This window comes from Oryctolagus cuniculus, chromosome 3, assembly GCF_964237555.1.
Source record: "Oryctolagus cuniculus chromosome 3, mOryCun1.1, whole genome shotgun sequence".
In the NCBI taxonomy this organism is placed as follows: Eukaryota; Metazoa; Chordata; class Mammalia; order Lagomorpha; family Leporidae; genus Oryctolagus; species Oryctolagus cuniculus.
Window position 1 is genome coordinate 158,198,669 of NC_091434.1, and position 16,433 is coordinate 158,215,101.

Consider the following 16,433-nt stretch of genomic DNA (forward strand, 5'->3'; position numbering starts at 1 on the left):
GTCCTGTATGATTGTTGAATAAGGGACAGCATGACCCAGGCAGAATTAAAAGAACTACTATGGTAGCAGTTGAATAAAATGAAGGTAAGTTGGTTAGGAATCTACTTCAAAAGAAAGTAGAAATGGATAGAAGAGACAGTAAAAAAAAAAAAAATGAACATATACTTTCTACCTGGTTTCTTTGAAAACAGTCCATTTTGCTCATTCCTAGTAGACTGCTTAAATAAACCATGATAAATCCATGGAATGGAATGATTAGCACAGGGGAATTAAAAAGAATGAAACACATGTCTTTGAAATGACACGGAGTGATGTCCAAGATATGTACCTGACTAAACAAAACTAGGGGAGAAAGAATATATATAGTATGCAGTTTTCTATAAACAGACAAGGAAAAATAAGAATATGCACACACACTCATACATACACACACAAATGTTTATTTTCAAAAAAAAAGAAAATGAGAATGAGGTCAAAAACTAAAGTAACTTTTTTTTTTTTTTTTGACAGGCAGAGTGGACAGTGAGAGAGAGAGAGAGACAGAGAGAAAGGTCTTCCTTTGCCGTTAGTTCACCCTCCAATGGCCGGCATGGCCGGCACACTGCGCCTATCCAAAGGCAGGAGCCAGGTGCTTATCCTGATCTCCCACGGGGTGCAGGGCCCAAGCACTTGGGCCATCCTCCACTGCACTCCCTGGCCACAGCAGAGAGCTGGCCTGGAAGAGGGGCAACCAGGACAGAATCCGGTGCCCCAACCGGGACTAGAACCCGGTGTGCCGGCGCCGCAAGGCGGAGGATTAGCCTACTGAGCCGCGGTGCCGGCCCTAAAGTAACTTTTGAGGTAGGTTGGAATGAAATTCAGGGTATTAAAATGAGAGCAAGATTTAACCTCTAGAGTTTGTAAATGCTATACTTATTAAAAAAATTAAATTAAAAAGTTAAAAGCAAACATTAAAACTGAACAAGAACAATAATATATGGGTGGATCTAGATGAATATGAGAATAATAATGTCACCACACATAAAAATAGTTCAAACACAGGCCGGCACTGTGGTGTAGCGGGTAAAGCCGCTGCATCCTATATGGGCATCAGTTCAAGTCCTGGCTGCTCCTCTTCTGATCCAGCTCTCTGCTATGGCCTGGGAAAGCAGAAGAAGATGGCCTAAGTCCTTGGGTCCTTGCACCCTCGTGGGAGACCCGGAAGAAGCTCCTGGCTCTTGCCTTTGGATCAGCGCAGCTCCGGCCATTGTGGCCAATTGGGTAGTGAACCAGCGGATGGAAGATGCAAGACCTCTCTCTCTCCCCTTCTCTGTGTAACTCTTTCAAATAAATGAATAAATCTTTTTTAAAAAAAAAAAAAAGTTCAAACAACTTTTTGAACATAGCACTCTAGTATTCTTTGTGAGATACATTCTATTGGCAAGAAATATTAAACTTTAACAGACTTGTTAGTTTTAATACTAGCACTGTGATTCTGAAACTATTTTAAACATACAGGATAAAGCTAAAAAATAGGCATTAATATTATGGAGAAATAAGATAATTACTGTTGAATAAAATAGATACAAATATAAAATTTTAAAGGTAAGAAAAATCTATGTTAATTTTTAATTAGAAATATCAGTATTGACTCATGATTAAATGATGTGGGGGGGGGGTTGTGTTTCCGCTTCTGTTTATTTATAAGCTCTGTGTACTAAAAGGGACTAAAAACACTACTTATTCTCCATAGGAATAAGTACACTGGGTAGCAGATCTTGGTTTCTATACCTAAAATAAACCAGGGCTCCTTGGTGAAATGGTTAATTTCCTGTAAAGGGCAGGACTAGTACAAGGGAGGATAGGATAGTATGTTATTCCAGAAAACAAGAAAGCTCAAAGAAAAATGGACACGTGTCCAAAGAACATAGGCGCCACCTTGAAGGGACTCTTCCCTAACCAAATTTAAGATAATTAGGACATTAAAAAGAATCATGGTTAGTGGATTTGAATGAAAAATGTCCATGATTCCATAATGATATTCAAAAGGGCAAAAGAGAAGGGGAAAACAAAGAGAAGATTCCTCTCTTAAGCAGAATGGCAGCCAGCAGGGCCCTGGGCTGTGGTGTAGCAGTTGAGCTGCTGCCTCTGTGACACCGGTATCACATATGGGCACCAGTGCCCATCCTGGCTGCTCCACTTCCAATCCAGCTCCCTGCTAATGCAGCAGCGGCGGCTCAGTTGCTTGGGCCTCTGCTACCCGTGTGAAAAACGTGGATGGAATTCCTGGTTCCTGGCTTCAGCCTGACCCAGCCCTGGCCATTGCATCCATTTGGGGAGTGAAACAGTAGATGAAAGATTCTCTCTCTGTAACTCAGAGGGACACTAAAATCAGAAAATCATCATTTTGTAGAACTTGACATGAAAACAGATTCAGGTGAAGGTTATCAATGGACGCTATCATCATCAGTTGCTTGAGAAACAAAAATTTGGCCCAAGTGCTTGGGCCCCTGCACCCAAGTGGGAGACACAGAAGAAGCTCCTGGCTCTGAGCTTTGGCCTGGCCCAGCCAAATGGCCTGGCCATTTGGGGAGTGAATCAGCAAACTGAAGATTCTCCCTCTTTCTCTCTCCTCTCTAACTCTGCCTTTCAAATAATAAAAAATAAATATTTTTAGAAAAGGAAAGACATGCAAGAATGATGTCTTTATTGGCTTTTCTCTCCCTAGTCCCAGAAACAGGGCCACGTAGTAAGAAAAAAATGACTGAAAAATATCACGTTCTTTATTCCTCACCTGGAGAAAGCACGGAATGTGATTAAAAAAATAATACTTTTATCAAGGTAAAGAAAGTAAAGTCATATTAATAAAAATTTTATTTTTACTCAGGAGGTACTTAATTTTCATACGTAACTTTATCTTATTCCCACCTATTTTAAAAATGGGACATATTTACCTTATCATGAATGGCCCGCCGATTTGAAGGCTGTATCAAGACCTTGTATCCCAGGTTGGTGATCCCTTTGATGTGTTTGGGAGCCAGAGGTGCCCTTCTCTCCCAGGCATTCACATCCTCCCGCCTGAGGGCCATCACAGCCTTGTGGTGAAGTCCTCTGGAGAGGCTGACCCCCAGCCTGCCCAGTTTGGTTCTACGTCCTCGTAGCATCTTGCAACCTGGTGACTGGAAAGGCAGTGTGAGACAGGACAGCAAAAGGCAGGAGGCTTACAGATCAATTCTGGTCTCTTAGAAATCTGCTGTAAAATGGGACCAACCCAAACGGCAACAAACACAATATAGAGAAGAGGGGATTGGCAATCTATACGCAAAGTGGTCCTTAACCCATAGAAAGTCAAGTTTCTAAAAACAAGATTACCTAATACCAAAAAAAAAAAAAAAAAGTATAGAACAACTTATGTGACATACCAATAGCTTCAAAGCTGAAATAGTGCCATAAATACAAGTATGATCAAACATTTAATCAGCACAGAAGTTTTGAACAAGTTAATCCACAATGCAAAGCCAGGAAGACAACAGCAAGCAGCCCTTTCAGACTAGTCTCCGTTTTGATGGCACAAAGTTTAACTTTCTTAGAATGGTAAAGAAGACTTCACAACTGAATAACAACATAACATCTTTTAAAAATTTTATTTAAGGTATACAAATGACATGCATTTCATGTGTGCAGATTGAGGAACATATTGATACTACCCACCCTACTCTTCCTCCCCTCCAAGCTCATCTTTCCAGTTTCAGTTCTAACCATCCCCTCTAAGTGCAACTTGATGTAGTCTGCCATCTAGTGTCCATCAGTGAACCATTATTTTTACTGGTCCTTAAAGAGACATAAATAGAAACAGAAAGTAAGGATTTAGAAAACATGATCATTTTCCTAATCATCCATAGTTAACTGAATGTCACAAAAGCATTGACCCTCAAAAGACTGGAAGCTTTGGAAAATCAAACCAACCTGTCCCAGGTGCTGGAAGTAGATAGTACAACTCCATTCAGTCATTCCATAAATACTTACAAAAGACTTGCCATGTGTATTATGCACAGGAAACTTTATATAAAATTTTACAGCATAAATATCTAAGTCATGGTATCCTATGCTTTTTCAAATGGTTACATATATTTAGTGGCTAAATGTCATTTCAGATAGAATCTGAAGTATCATTTGGATGCCAACTTAGCTTTCTGCATAAGATTGGCAGCGAAATACAGGGACAAATGATTTTATGTCTCCTAGAAGTTTCCTACTCAAGAAGTTTCCTACTTTCTTGTTGCAAGCAAACAAGAAGGCTTTTCTGAAACACATTTCTGTTACAACAAACTGTAGCTTCTGACGAGCATCCACCTTAGGGGCCTTCAAAAAGCTTGTAAACATACATATTTCAAAAAAATTACACAGATTTCAAAAATTTTGGCATGAAAATAAATATATCTCTTAATTCCATTTTGTGTAAACTTTCTGAAATACCCTCATAGATGGGAAAGTTTGAACCAAACATTTAAGCATACAAGTACATTTGCTGAGAGCAAATACAGTAAATATATAGGCATCCAAAATAGAATCGGAAAGCAGGGCCAACAATATAGTCCAGTTAAAAAAGCTTCAGGGCTGGGGGAGAACTTCCACTTTGACTATGGCCTTGTCTAAATAAGATCGGAGTTGGTGAACTCAAGAGGCTTCCATAGCCTTGGCAGCCCATGACAAGAGCCTCGGGTGATTACTGATGCCATAAATAAGAGTGTCAATTGTTAAATCAACAACAGGAGTCACTGTGCACTTACTCCCCATGTAGGATCTCTGTCCTTAATGTGTTTTACTATGTGAATTAACGGTATAATTAGTACTCAAACAGTACTTTACACTTTGTGTTTCTGTGTGGGTGCAAACTGTTGAAATCTTTACTTACTATATACTAAATTGATCTTCTGTACATAAAGATAATTGAAAATGAAAACAAAAAAGGAAGCTTCAGGAATAATATTAAAATAATATTTTAATATACTATAATAGGGTATATATTATATAGTATAAATATATTATATATAATACAATTATATAATAATAGGATAAAAAAGAAAAAAAGATGCCTGCAGCAAGAGGAAATGCTGATGATTTGCTCAGGATTTTGCTGGGGCCAGAGTCCAGATGCCCAAATGGTCATAGATGATTAACACTTCAGTCAAAGGCTGTCAGATGCTGCATCTAATATTTGTTGTGTTCATATAGTTTGTGTTTTAAAAGGGACTACATTAAACCCAAACCTAAGCCCATTTTGTCTCTCCTGTGAGCCAAAGGACAAACTACAATGTCCCATAGAACTTCAATACTTTTGTTCCCAAATAAAATCAGTTCCCAAGATAGTAATTCCTTCAAACACTAGTGATTCCTCTGACCATGTCCAGACATGGTCTTATCGTCTCAGTAGGGGCTTTATCTCATGAACTCACAGGTGACTGCATGAGCTGGTACCTTCTATTCTGAATGACAGTCTTGGTCCTAAATGAGAGAACTTCTTCAGAAAATCCAATCTCTCTCCTCAGCCCAAGCTTGATTTACAAACACAGCCACCCTCCGCTCAGTGACTATCCCACTCCCCAACTCATTTCCCTTGTTTGGGTAGGGGGTGGGGCAGCAGATGAGACACCTGCACACACTATTTCCAAAGGCAGACTTTAGGGAGACTAGGAAGACAGCAGACATGGAGTAGACTGAACTTTTGGGATTCGTTTGGGAAGCTACTTTCACTTTCTTTTTTTAAGGAATTCTTAAATCATTATTTCTGTAACTTTTGCTTTTAAGGAAATGCAACAGTGACCATTGATTAAACATTATATGCCACACATCAGCTAAGCCTCTGCAAACACTGTCTCCTTTTCTCCTTGCAGAAATCTCAAGTAGATGCTATCATCCCCCACTTTACAGATGAAGAAACTGAACTGAATGGAGTCTGCCTGGATCTGTTGCTTCGAACCAGAAGCAGGATTCACAGGTTAATGTTCAACACCTGGATTTTTTCTTCTTTACCAAAACCTGGTGGTCACACCATGTAGATCTGCTGTGTGCTGTTATTCCAGCCAGCTCATGTTGCAGAAAGAAATCAAGTGCATATGACACCAACCGTAATAGCTGTAAATTATCACCTCCCCCACAATGTATCTGTGCCTCTCCTGACCCCTTTTCCTGTGTTGCATAGAAAATTATCACTGAACCCTTGCCAAGGTAAATTCTGATTTCTAAGTGCATAGGAAAAGAAAAGCTTGATTATAGCAGAAATTACTTTCAGTAACCTCCTGAACCTTGAAAGTTGGTCTCAGCGCAGAACTTTCTGATCATCTATGGTCGTCAAGAATTGGTAATAGTGAGGATTTCTGATTTACACTGCAGGTGTCTGGTGTTTCACTGATCCCTAGGTAGGCTGTTCTTGCTTTTCCTGCTCTGGATTTTGCAGTCTTTTTTCAAAGGAAGAAACTAAAATGTCCTTTTATTTCTCAATATGTTTTCAATAAAGCCAGAGAGGAAGATTCTAGCTTACACACTAGCTCTAGTGAGATTACTTGACACTGCCAAGTACTGGCAATGATTTGGAGGAAGACACAGAAAAAGCAAGGGGAGGGGAGAGGAAGAATAGGGAAAAGCTAGGAAGAATAAGGAGGAGAAAGAGTTTTGACATGGGCAGAGGTGGGAAATGAGCCCCTTTGAAGGTTAACACTTCAAATGTCCAAAGAAATTTAAAACATTCCTTCTACAACTACATTTTCACCTATCTAGGACTCATCATGAATTTCAAATGTCCTGAAAATTCATGGAAATGTATCCTAGAGAATTGCACAGTGATGCACTGAGACAAGAAGACGATCAGTGGGTGGGCTCTCTCAGAGCAACAGGAAAACTTCCATATGGTACCACTTTATCTCTTTCTTCATACTGGAGGAGGAGGGAGATTTAAATTTTTTTTTTTAATTTATGAGTTACATAATTCTGCAATGCACACATGAGAACCACAGAGAAGGAAAAACATGTTTATAATTAAGAGAGACACACAAACAGAAAAAGAGAGAAAGAGAAAGATGGATCAGGCCTGGCACTCCATATGTATACAGCTGTTTTCTTTAAGTGATCATCAACCACATATTGATCATTGAGTTCATCATCATCTGAAATCACATGAAGGAACCAAAGCAGATTTTGTCTGGTTTCTTCAACAAAAGATCATATCTGGGGAAAAAAAAGCTACCCTCAAGTGTCAGGATCTCATATGTGGGAAGGAATTTCCTTTCAGATGGTGAGCAGATTGCTCTTTTGACCGATTCTATATACTAATATAAGATGGTCACTAGGAGAAGAGTGTTTGGCACAGCAGTTAAAATGCCACTGAGGCTGCCCACATCCCAGATCAGAGTGCAGCACCGAAAAATGAAGAGGGCCAGGCATGGTTACTCTTAATTTCTGTAATTTCCACTAGGGCATATATAAAAGATTACACATTCACTATTGAATAAATCAGGTCCAAATGTTCCATCTCCAGCCTCAAACTCAGGAATGTGCTCTTTGTCCTTTATCTCAGCTCTTTAAAAACAATTTCACTTCAACCTAATTCAGTGATTCAAACCAACTCTATCAGATCACATGGGAAGATTTCTCACGGCTAAATTATATGTAGTAATCAGTCATGCATTTTTGATTAAATATTGAGAGGCTAAGAATGAGTTAATATTAGCCCTGAGATGAAGAGGTAGATAGATGAGAAATGCAAATGATTTATATTTGCTCTTCCAGTTCATTCAAAGCATGCAAGTGTATTTTAAAAACGATTTCTCATAAAGGCCTGCTTCCTACAAATAAGCATGAGCTGCTCTATGGCTAGGAGCCTTCGCCCACGTTACATAGTTGCTATCCAGACCATAACATTCCTTGAGAGGTTGAAAAGGGTTTCAGAATTAACAGAGCACCAGGTGGTGATGGCCTAGCAGTAATCCAAACCCCTCCCTACGCCAAGGCTTGCTGAAACAAGGCTTGGGCTTGTTCTCCTAATGCCTCCACGTAAAACTCTTTAACCTATTTACCCAGAAGTAAAACTGAATTAGTTAACTAATTAAATAAAACAAACCTTGGGAGGAGGTCAATTAGTGTTGATTAATTTGGTCTGAGAATAGTTGTAGTTTTCTAGCCTATCAGCTACTCAGTTATACAAAGATAAAAGACCCGTGCCTTGTCTCTATCTCACAAAGTTAGCTTCATGGAGATGGCATATAAAGCTAGTTCTGATTTACACTAAAATTCCTATCTGTTTAACTGTCTGTCTGTTTCTTTGCTAAACTGTAAAAGAGTATGAATACCTGGGGGAGCATTTGGCATAGTGACTAACGATGCCCACATCCAATATTGGGAGTGCCTGCTGCTCTGCTTTGGATCTAGGTTCTTGCTAATGCACAGCCTGGACAGGAGCAAATGATGGCCCAAGTACTCTGATTCCTGCTACCCATGTGGGAGACCCAGACTGAGTTCCGGAAATACTGCTTCAGCATGGCCAAACCTTGGCTCTTGCAAGCATTTGAGGAGTGAACTTCTGGGAGATTTCTACCTCTGTCTCTTTGCCTTTCAAATAAAATGAAAATTAATGAATGTTTTTAAAATATGGATTATGTTTTATTCATCTCTGTATTCCTAGTGACTGATGCATAAGAAAATGTCACATTCTATGAATGACTGAACGAATGAATGAGCAAATTTGAATAAACATCACTAAGACCTCTGAAGAGGGGACGCAAGCTAAATATAGGGTCCACAACCCCCTTCCCAAAAGAAGCTCTATTCTCTGCCAAGATCTCCTAGGCCAATGAATGCCTTGAAATGTAGTATAGTGGTGGGAAAACCCAGACTTCGGAACTGTGGGGGGTCCTTCTTGACATTGGCCTCCTCATTTAGACTGGAATACAATACAAAAATACCCTGGCCAGTGTTGTGGTGTAGTGGGTAAGCCACCGCCTGTAATGTCAGCATCCCATATGGGTGCAGGTTTGGGCCCTGGCTGCTCCACTTCTGATCCAGCTCCCTGCTAATGGCCTGAGAAAAATAACAGAAGATGGCCCAAGTGCTTGGGCTCCTGCTACCCCTGTAAGAGACCAGGAAGAAGTTCCTGGCTCCTGACATAGTTCAGTTCTGGCTATTGCAGCCATCTGGAGAGTGAACCAGCAGATGGAAGCTCGCTCGCTCGCTCGCTCTCTCTGTAACTCTTGACTTTCAAATAAATAAATATTTTTGAAAAATGAAAATCCCTTTAAGTTGCAATATTCTGATTCTATTAAGAATAGCAGTGACTGGGTACTATGGATGACAGAAGTACTAAAAGTTGAAAACACAAATAGGCACTCTGACTTTTGATTATTCAGCACCAAGGGAAATGTTTAGTGAAATACACTAAACAGAAAAACAAAACATTGTGGAAGGAAATTAGACACTCACTTCAGCCAGCTACATGAACTACCATGACCAGAAGACAGATCCCACCAGAGGAGGACTGGCTCCTCTCCTCCACAGATGGCCTGAGTTCATGGCACTCAAACTCACTCTGTGACCTTGGTCCCTAACCTGACGTCAGCTGCAAAATGAGCATCATCAGAACATTCACCTCTCAGGGCGGTTGTGAAGTTTAATTGAGCTAAAGTACTGAGCACAGACCTGCATGTCTAATCAAATAATAATTAAAACCCAAAGTTGTCATCACACTGTCACCAGTGACAGTTGTAAATATTGTTCTTGGGACAATGGAAAAATTACTCCAGCAAACTGGCTCCAGTTTTAGTCCTCCTAACTCACTTTACAGAATGGTCACCAGGTTACCTAGCCAGAAGGTCAACACATCTTCCTGGGGAAAGCTGGGAGGAGAGTCCAAGTGACAAAATACACAACACAGATCTACCCCAGTGCCAGCTGGTGGTTTATTTTGTTTTAATGGAAATACCGGAAAGCCACCATCCGGTCCTGTGCACAGTTACACCGGCATAATCATAGCTGCACCTTCTTCACATTCCAGTAAGTGATGACCCCCAAAGTGGAAAAAAAAAAGTTAATCCTCATCAGGTCTCTCTCTCCCCTCTTTCCCTTCCCCCACCCCGCTGAAATCAGTCTGCAAAGCGCACTTTGTGGCAGCTGTCAAGACTTGCAGCCCCTTCAGCTAAGCAGGGTAGATGAGGAACTGCTGATCCCTGCCGCGCCGGCGCCAGCTCTCTCACTGGCCGGCGACCCTGGGGGTCCCAGGAGTTCCGCGGACCCCTGGCACGCGCAGTGCCCAGCGTTCTCGCCCCCGGGTCTGCACGGTGGCTTGCTCGGGGGTCCCGCATCTCAGAAAGCACTGCCCGCCAGGGACGGACGGCGTGAGAAGTTTGTGTTCCGAGTTGGGTTAACCCGCGAGGGACTGGAACCTACGCCCCGCAGAAAGCAACCCCATCACGCCCGCCCCCAAGACTCTGCAAGGCGTTCGTGACGTTCAACACCGACCCCAACTCCCCAACGACAGCACCACCACCCTCGCCAAGAAGAGAAACGCAGATTCCCAGGCCCCTCGCCTTCCTCTTCAGGAATTCCGGGGCCGCCCTCCACCGCACGGAACGGGCCCGGCCGCCCCAGGGCCCGCGGCGCTCCTGGGTCGCCCCGCGGCGCTGGGACAGGGAGGCCGAGCTCGCGGGCCCCCTTCTCGGCTGACGGCCCGAGTCCCGCCGGCCACCTCCGCGCGCATCTCGCAGGCTGAGTGCACCCCAGCTCCGGCCCTTCCCGCTTCTCAGGCTCACCTCGTCCGCTCCCGGGCGCCGGCAGGTCCCCCCGCCGCCTCCGAGCTCCCGCGCGTCCCGGCAGCAATTCGGAGCGGGGGCCTGGGAAGGAGGAGGTGTTTGCTCAACTTCTGAGGACGTCACGCCTCTGCCTCCCGCAGCCAATCAGCGGCCGCGCTGCGGGAACAACCTTCTCCTCCGCCAATCGGCGGCGCTGCCAGGTGCTAGGTCATGCCCTACCCCTGCTCCTCCCCGAAAATCCTGCGGCGGCTGGGATCTCAGACCCTGGGGCATCTCGCCCTACCCCAGTCCGGTTGCGGAAAGCGGTTCCGTGATGACAGAAGACCAGCGAGGGCGGAGAAGGGCCAAAACGGGGCACTGCACGCTAAGCAGGTGTGCCTATCTGCTGGGGAAAAGCTGCGACTGTGTCCACCTAGGGTGTCCATCTAGCGATCAGCACGCTGCGATCTCCCAGCCTTGCCACGAGCGACCAAAGCTACAGGACGCTTCGTAGGGCAGTTTCAGAAACCAGCAAACTGAGAATCTGAGAAAGTCAACGTACTGTGCTCAAATTCAATGGAAAGTAAGAGGCCATGTGCGGATGACCAAGTCCAATATTCTGGAAAATCTGAAAGCTGGAGCCGCAGGACCGCCCGAAGCCGGACTGTGAGCTCCCAAGAAGATAATGAGTAGAAGAGAGTCTACCCTTGTGTTTTCACAACCTTCTCCACCATGGAGACTTCTCTCGTACCTGCTACAGCCGTGTTTAGCTATGGAGCCTAGAACGTTCCAGAAATTCCAATCCTACCTCCCTGCAGTTGCAAAGAAAATTTTCTCTGGAAGTAAAGGGAATGCTCCTCTGTATCTTCAGCCTCAGGTGTCCAAAACCAGATTCCTCATCGCCTTCTGGCTTTTGTGGAATGGCGGCGAGGGCCTTAGGCACACGGTGAGGGTGCGGGAGGGGCGCAGCCCCAAACGCCTCTTGCCCTCTCCCCGCAAACCCCCACCCCCGGGGAACAGCTACGCTTAATCATGTCACCAGGTCCTGCCGCTGGGCCTTTGTCTCAGCCAGAGTTGAAGCAGTCCTTTGGGGAAGTTGTCTACTGCACACAGGCGTTGGAGAAGAACGTTGGCTCCTGGCTGCCCTAAGACTCCCGCATTTGTGCCCAAAACAAGTGCCAGGAATCCCGGGACTGTCCATCTCAGGCTCCTCCAACAAATCTGCGATTCTGGCATCTTCACCCGGCTAGGCCACTCCACCACGCAAGGGCCCGGAAGTCCCACAACTCCAGGATCAAATTCCTGTTGCCCCCACTAGACCCTGCGTCGTCACCAAGAAGCCCAGCACCTTCTAGGCACAGAGTCCGCCCATCCTGAGTCTGCCCAAATAAACCCCTAGGGAACTCAAGCAAGCAAGCAAGCTTTGTGTTCTTCCCTTGGCCCATTACCCTTACCCATGGTGTTAACGCTGGTCTTTAAAAATCCTACTGCCCTGATGTCCTAAACAGCACTCTGGCCTCAGAATCAGCCCTTAAGGCATTTGGATCCAGCTAAAAAGCCCATGAGAGTATTTCAGGCATGGAAAGCCAAGATACTGTGCCAAAAAGGCAAAATGAATGACCTAAATGAAAGATCTCTGTGAGTGAGATCCCAGTGGAAAGAATGGGCCATCAAAGAAGGAGGTACCTTTCTCTGAAGGGAGGAGAGAACTTCCACTTTGACCATGGCCTTGTCTAAAAAAGATCAGAGTCAGCGAACTCAAAAGGCTTCCATAGCCTTGGCAACTCATGACAAGAGCCTAGGGTGATTACTGATGCCATAAACAAGAGTGTCAATTTGTTAAGTCAACAACAGGAGTCACTGTGCACTTACTCCTCATGTAGGATCTCTGTCCTTAATGGGTTGTACTATGTGAATTAACGGTATAACTAGTACTCAAACAGTACTTTATACTTTGTGTTTCTGTGTGGGTGCCAACTGTTGAAATCTTTACTTAATATATGCTAAACTGATCTTCTGTATATAAATATAATTGAAGATGAATCTTGATGTGAATGGGATGGGAGAGGGAACGGGAGATGAGATGGTTGTGGGTGGGAGGGAGGTTAAGGGGGGATAAAGCAGCTATAATCCAAAAGTTGTACTTTGGAATTTATATTTATTAAATAAAAGTTAAAAAATAAAATAAAACCCTACTGCCATCTACTGCCTTTTATACACCATCTGGACTAAATTTTCAAAAAGTCCCTGTTCTCTTATCTGCTAACAGGATTATAATAGGAATTACTTCATTGGTTTGCTATGATAACAAAATGACACAATGGCCAAAGTGTTCTGCTAAGTGTACAGCTAAGGAAATTGGATTTTTTCCCCCAAATATCTCAAGCTGTAAACTTCTCTGTAATTCTGATATATAAAAATGTCCAACTCTCTAAAACTAACTCTTCCTTTAGGCTCAGCTCAAAAGCTGCTGCATCTAAGACTGAATATTTCTGCCACATGTGATTTCCCTCTTTGATGTATTTGCTTCTCTTGCTGTACAGACTCCCTTTATGAGAAGTTATTTATTTATTTATTTTTTGACAGGCAGAGTGGACAGTGAGAGAGAGAGACAGAGAGAAAGGTCTTCCTTTGCCGTTGGTTCACCCTCCAATGGCCGCTGCAGCCGGTGCACTGCAGCCGGTGCACCACGCTCTTCCGAAGGCAGGAGCCAGGTGCTTCTCCTCGTCTCCCACAGGTGCAGGGCCCAAGCACTTGGGCCATCCTCCACTGCACTCCCTGGCCACAGCAGAGAGCTGGCCTGGAAGAGGGGCAACCGGGACAGAATCCAGCGCCCCGGCGCCACAGGCGGAGGATTAGCCTATTGAGCCGTGGCACCGGCCTTGAGCAGTTGTTTTTGTTTTTCTAATCTGCAAGCTCTGCTTGTCATCACCATTAGATCATAGAATGAGAATATTTCTTTGGTGTTATTATTTGGATGCAGTTTGTCTCACAACAGTTCAGCTATTGGAAACGTGATGCCCGGAGTGGAGATGTGGGAGGTGAGGGAACCTTTAGGAGGTGGGCCCTAGTGGTAGGTGTTTAGATCACTGGGGATACCACCTTGGAAGAGCTTTATATAGACCCTTGGTTAGTTCTTTCAAGAGAGTCGTCAGCCAGCGCCGCGGCTCCGTAGGCTAATCCTCCACCTAGCGGTGCCGGCACACCGGGTTCTAGTCCCAGTCGGGGCACCAGATTCTGTCCCGGTTGCCCCTCTTCCAGGCCAGCTCTCTGCCTGGCCCGGGAGTGCAGTGGAGGATGGCCCAAGTCCTTGGGCCCTGCACCCCACGGGAGACCGGGATAAGTACCTGGCTCCTGCCTTCGGATCAGTGAGGTGCGCTGGCCGCAGCGCGCCGGCCGCGGCGGCCATTGGAGGGTGAACCAATGGCAAAGGAAGACCTTTCTCTCTGTCTCTCTCTCTCTCACTGTCCACTCTACCTGTCAAAAAAAAAAAAAAAAGAGAGAGAGAGAGAGTTGTCACTGCGGTTTTGCCTTTCAGCCTCTAAAACTGTGAGCTAAATAAGCCTCTTTTCTTTACAGGCTTCCAGCCTCAGGTAACACCAAATGAACTAATATACTTCGTCTCCCTCTTTTTTTTTTTTTTTTTTTTGTCATTATTGTTAGTACGATGCTATGCATGTATGAGGGAGGTCAATGTCTCACCAGAAATAGGTACTGTAATTCAACTAGGTAAATCAGAAGGCATGAGGTAAGTAAGTATATGTGGAGCTGAAGGAAGGCAGGAAAAGTACAGTGACACAGCCTTGGACTAGCAACAGGGAGAGCTACCCAGGGGCCTATACAGGACTCAGGAAGAGCTGGTTCCAGACCTTAGAAAGAGCTTTAGGGAGTGCTATCCAACAACAATGGATTCGGGCATGGATGAAGCTGCCTAAGGAATCAGTAACTCTGCCCAAAGAGGGATGTATTTAAGGCTGGGATCAATAAGATAATTTCCTTAAACAGTTGGAATATAAATACTGTAGGTTTTTCAGGCCATACTCTCTGTAACATGATTACTCAGCTCTGCTGGTTGGTGTGTGAAAGCTTCTATAGACAGTATTCAAATGGATAAGTGTGACTGTATCCTAATAAAATGTAATTTTTAAGAGGTTGCACAGCTCTGGGACCTAATCTGCAGATCCCTGGCCTAAGGAATAAATAATCTGACTTTATCCTCCTCCTGCTACTAGCTTCTAGAAACTCAATGCAAGAAGAGCCAGAATGCAGTTCATAAAGGTGACCCCTCAAGGGCGGAGCAGGTAGAAGAGTAGAAATTATGGAGTGTTCAAAGGAGAATATCCAGCACAAAAGATTATCAGCAACTGCCTTTTAAGATGAGTGAATCATGTGACTGGTCACTGTGAATTCCACTGCAAGTGGTTTTACACTTTTGGGAAAACTGCCAAAATTGGATTCCTATATGAGCACAGCTGAGGAAGGGCACTAGACCTTGGTGACTCCAGCAAGGACCAATGAGGCTCATGCCTCTTGTTTTATTTCAGAATCTCGTGCAATTCTGGCCTGCTACCATCTCACTGAAGCATTAACTTGGTCCAAATCCTTCCTCTGTTAAATACTAACATATCATTCAAAAGCTCGTGGTGTTTAGGAATTTTGCAAAATACATGCATTAGAAATAATGTTCTTTCATTTGGGGAGTTTAAACCATTTTTTCGTTGTAGTGTAATAAGAGTCACAAGACTCAGAAATTTCTTCACAATGAAAATAGACAATGAATGAGAAAGGGAAAAAGCCTTGGATACACCCCCAGTCAGTTCCTACATTCAAGCCCCCAGTTCCCTTCAATACAGGAGACCACTTCCACCCACACAGGATGCTAAAGTTGGGAAGCTGAGTCTAGGCTGCTCAAGCTCTTCTCTGTCTCCTGCCTGCTTTCCTTCTCTCTTCCTTAGTTGTTCCTTATTTTCTCCTGTTATTCCTGAGAGGTCCTGGAGAGGAAGAGCCAGGCACCTGAGCACTGCAGTAAACGGGACCCAGAGTTAATCTTTCCTTTGCCACTCACTACCACGTCTCTTGGTCTCTTCACCTCACTTTCTCCTATCAGGATAGTGGGGAATGTACAAGGTTGTTAAAAGACTAAATGATGTTCTCAGCATATATGAGGTGAACTTGGGGCTTACTATTTTATTCTGTTTCATCTGCCCCTCACCTTTCATTGCACTCGGAAGCATAATGGAAAAGAAGTAGTTACTTGGGAGAAGTAGGAAAAAGAATTCAACTTCAAATTCAATTCAAATTCAAATTCCTAAATTTGTTCTGTTTCTCTAAAAGTTGCATGAATGTTACAATATCGCCTATCATCTACCTGCCCTAGTAAATTATTGTTTTTATTATAATAGAACTTTTTCTTTGACAGAAAATACAAATTCAAGTGTTATATAAAATAAGAATTACTTTAGGAAAGAAAAGTTTTTAAATGCAACTGCTGATGTTGCCTAATTCCCAAAGTATGTTGGGATCGAAACATACCCTATTGATCTTCAAGGAGTTTAAAAATCCTTTCAGGTAAGGAAGAGCAGGAACCATACCCCTGCAAATCTAAAGTGGAATTCCTGCCACCAGATTCTGGGTGTAAATAGTGATGTCCTAGAGGATTGCTCAACCACCTCTCCCCAC

General features: G+C 43.8%; 1 protein-coding gene across 5 annotated transcripts in view; it reads right to left on the bottom strand.

Annotated features, from left to right (window-relative positions):
- AASS (aminoadipate-semialdehyde synthase) overlaps positions 1–16,433 on the bottom strand; it is an 84,528-nt gene that overhangs the window by 61,452 nt on the left and 6,643 nt on the right. For 3 of the 5 annotated variants that reach the window (XM_017342716.3, XM_070071261.1, XM_070071260.1), the window contains exon 3: positions 2,934–3,158. In XM_017342716.3, the coding sequence (XP_017198205.2) occupies positions 2,934–3,143 (210 nt within the window). In that variant the 5' untranslated portion in view covers positions 3,144–3,158. Of the gene's footprint in view, positions 1–2,933; positions 3,159–10,775; positions 10,916–16,433 lie in introns of those variants that run through there. The other 2 variants (XM_008258282.4, XM_002712100.5) reach the window with 1 other exon arrangement.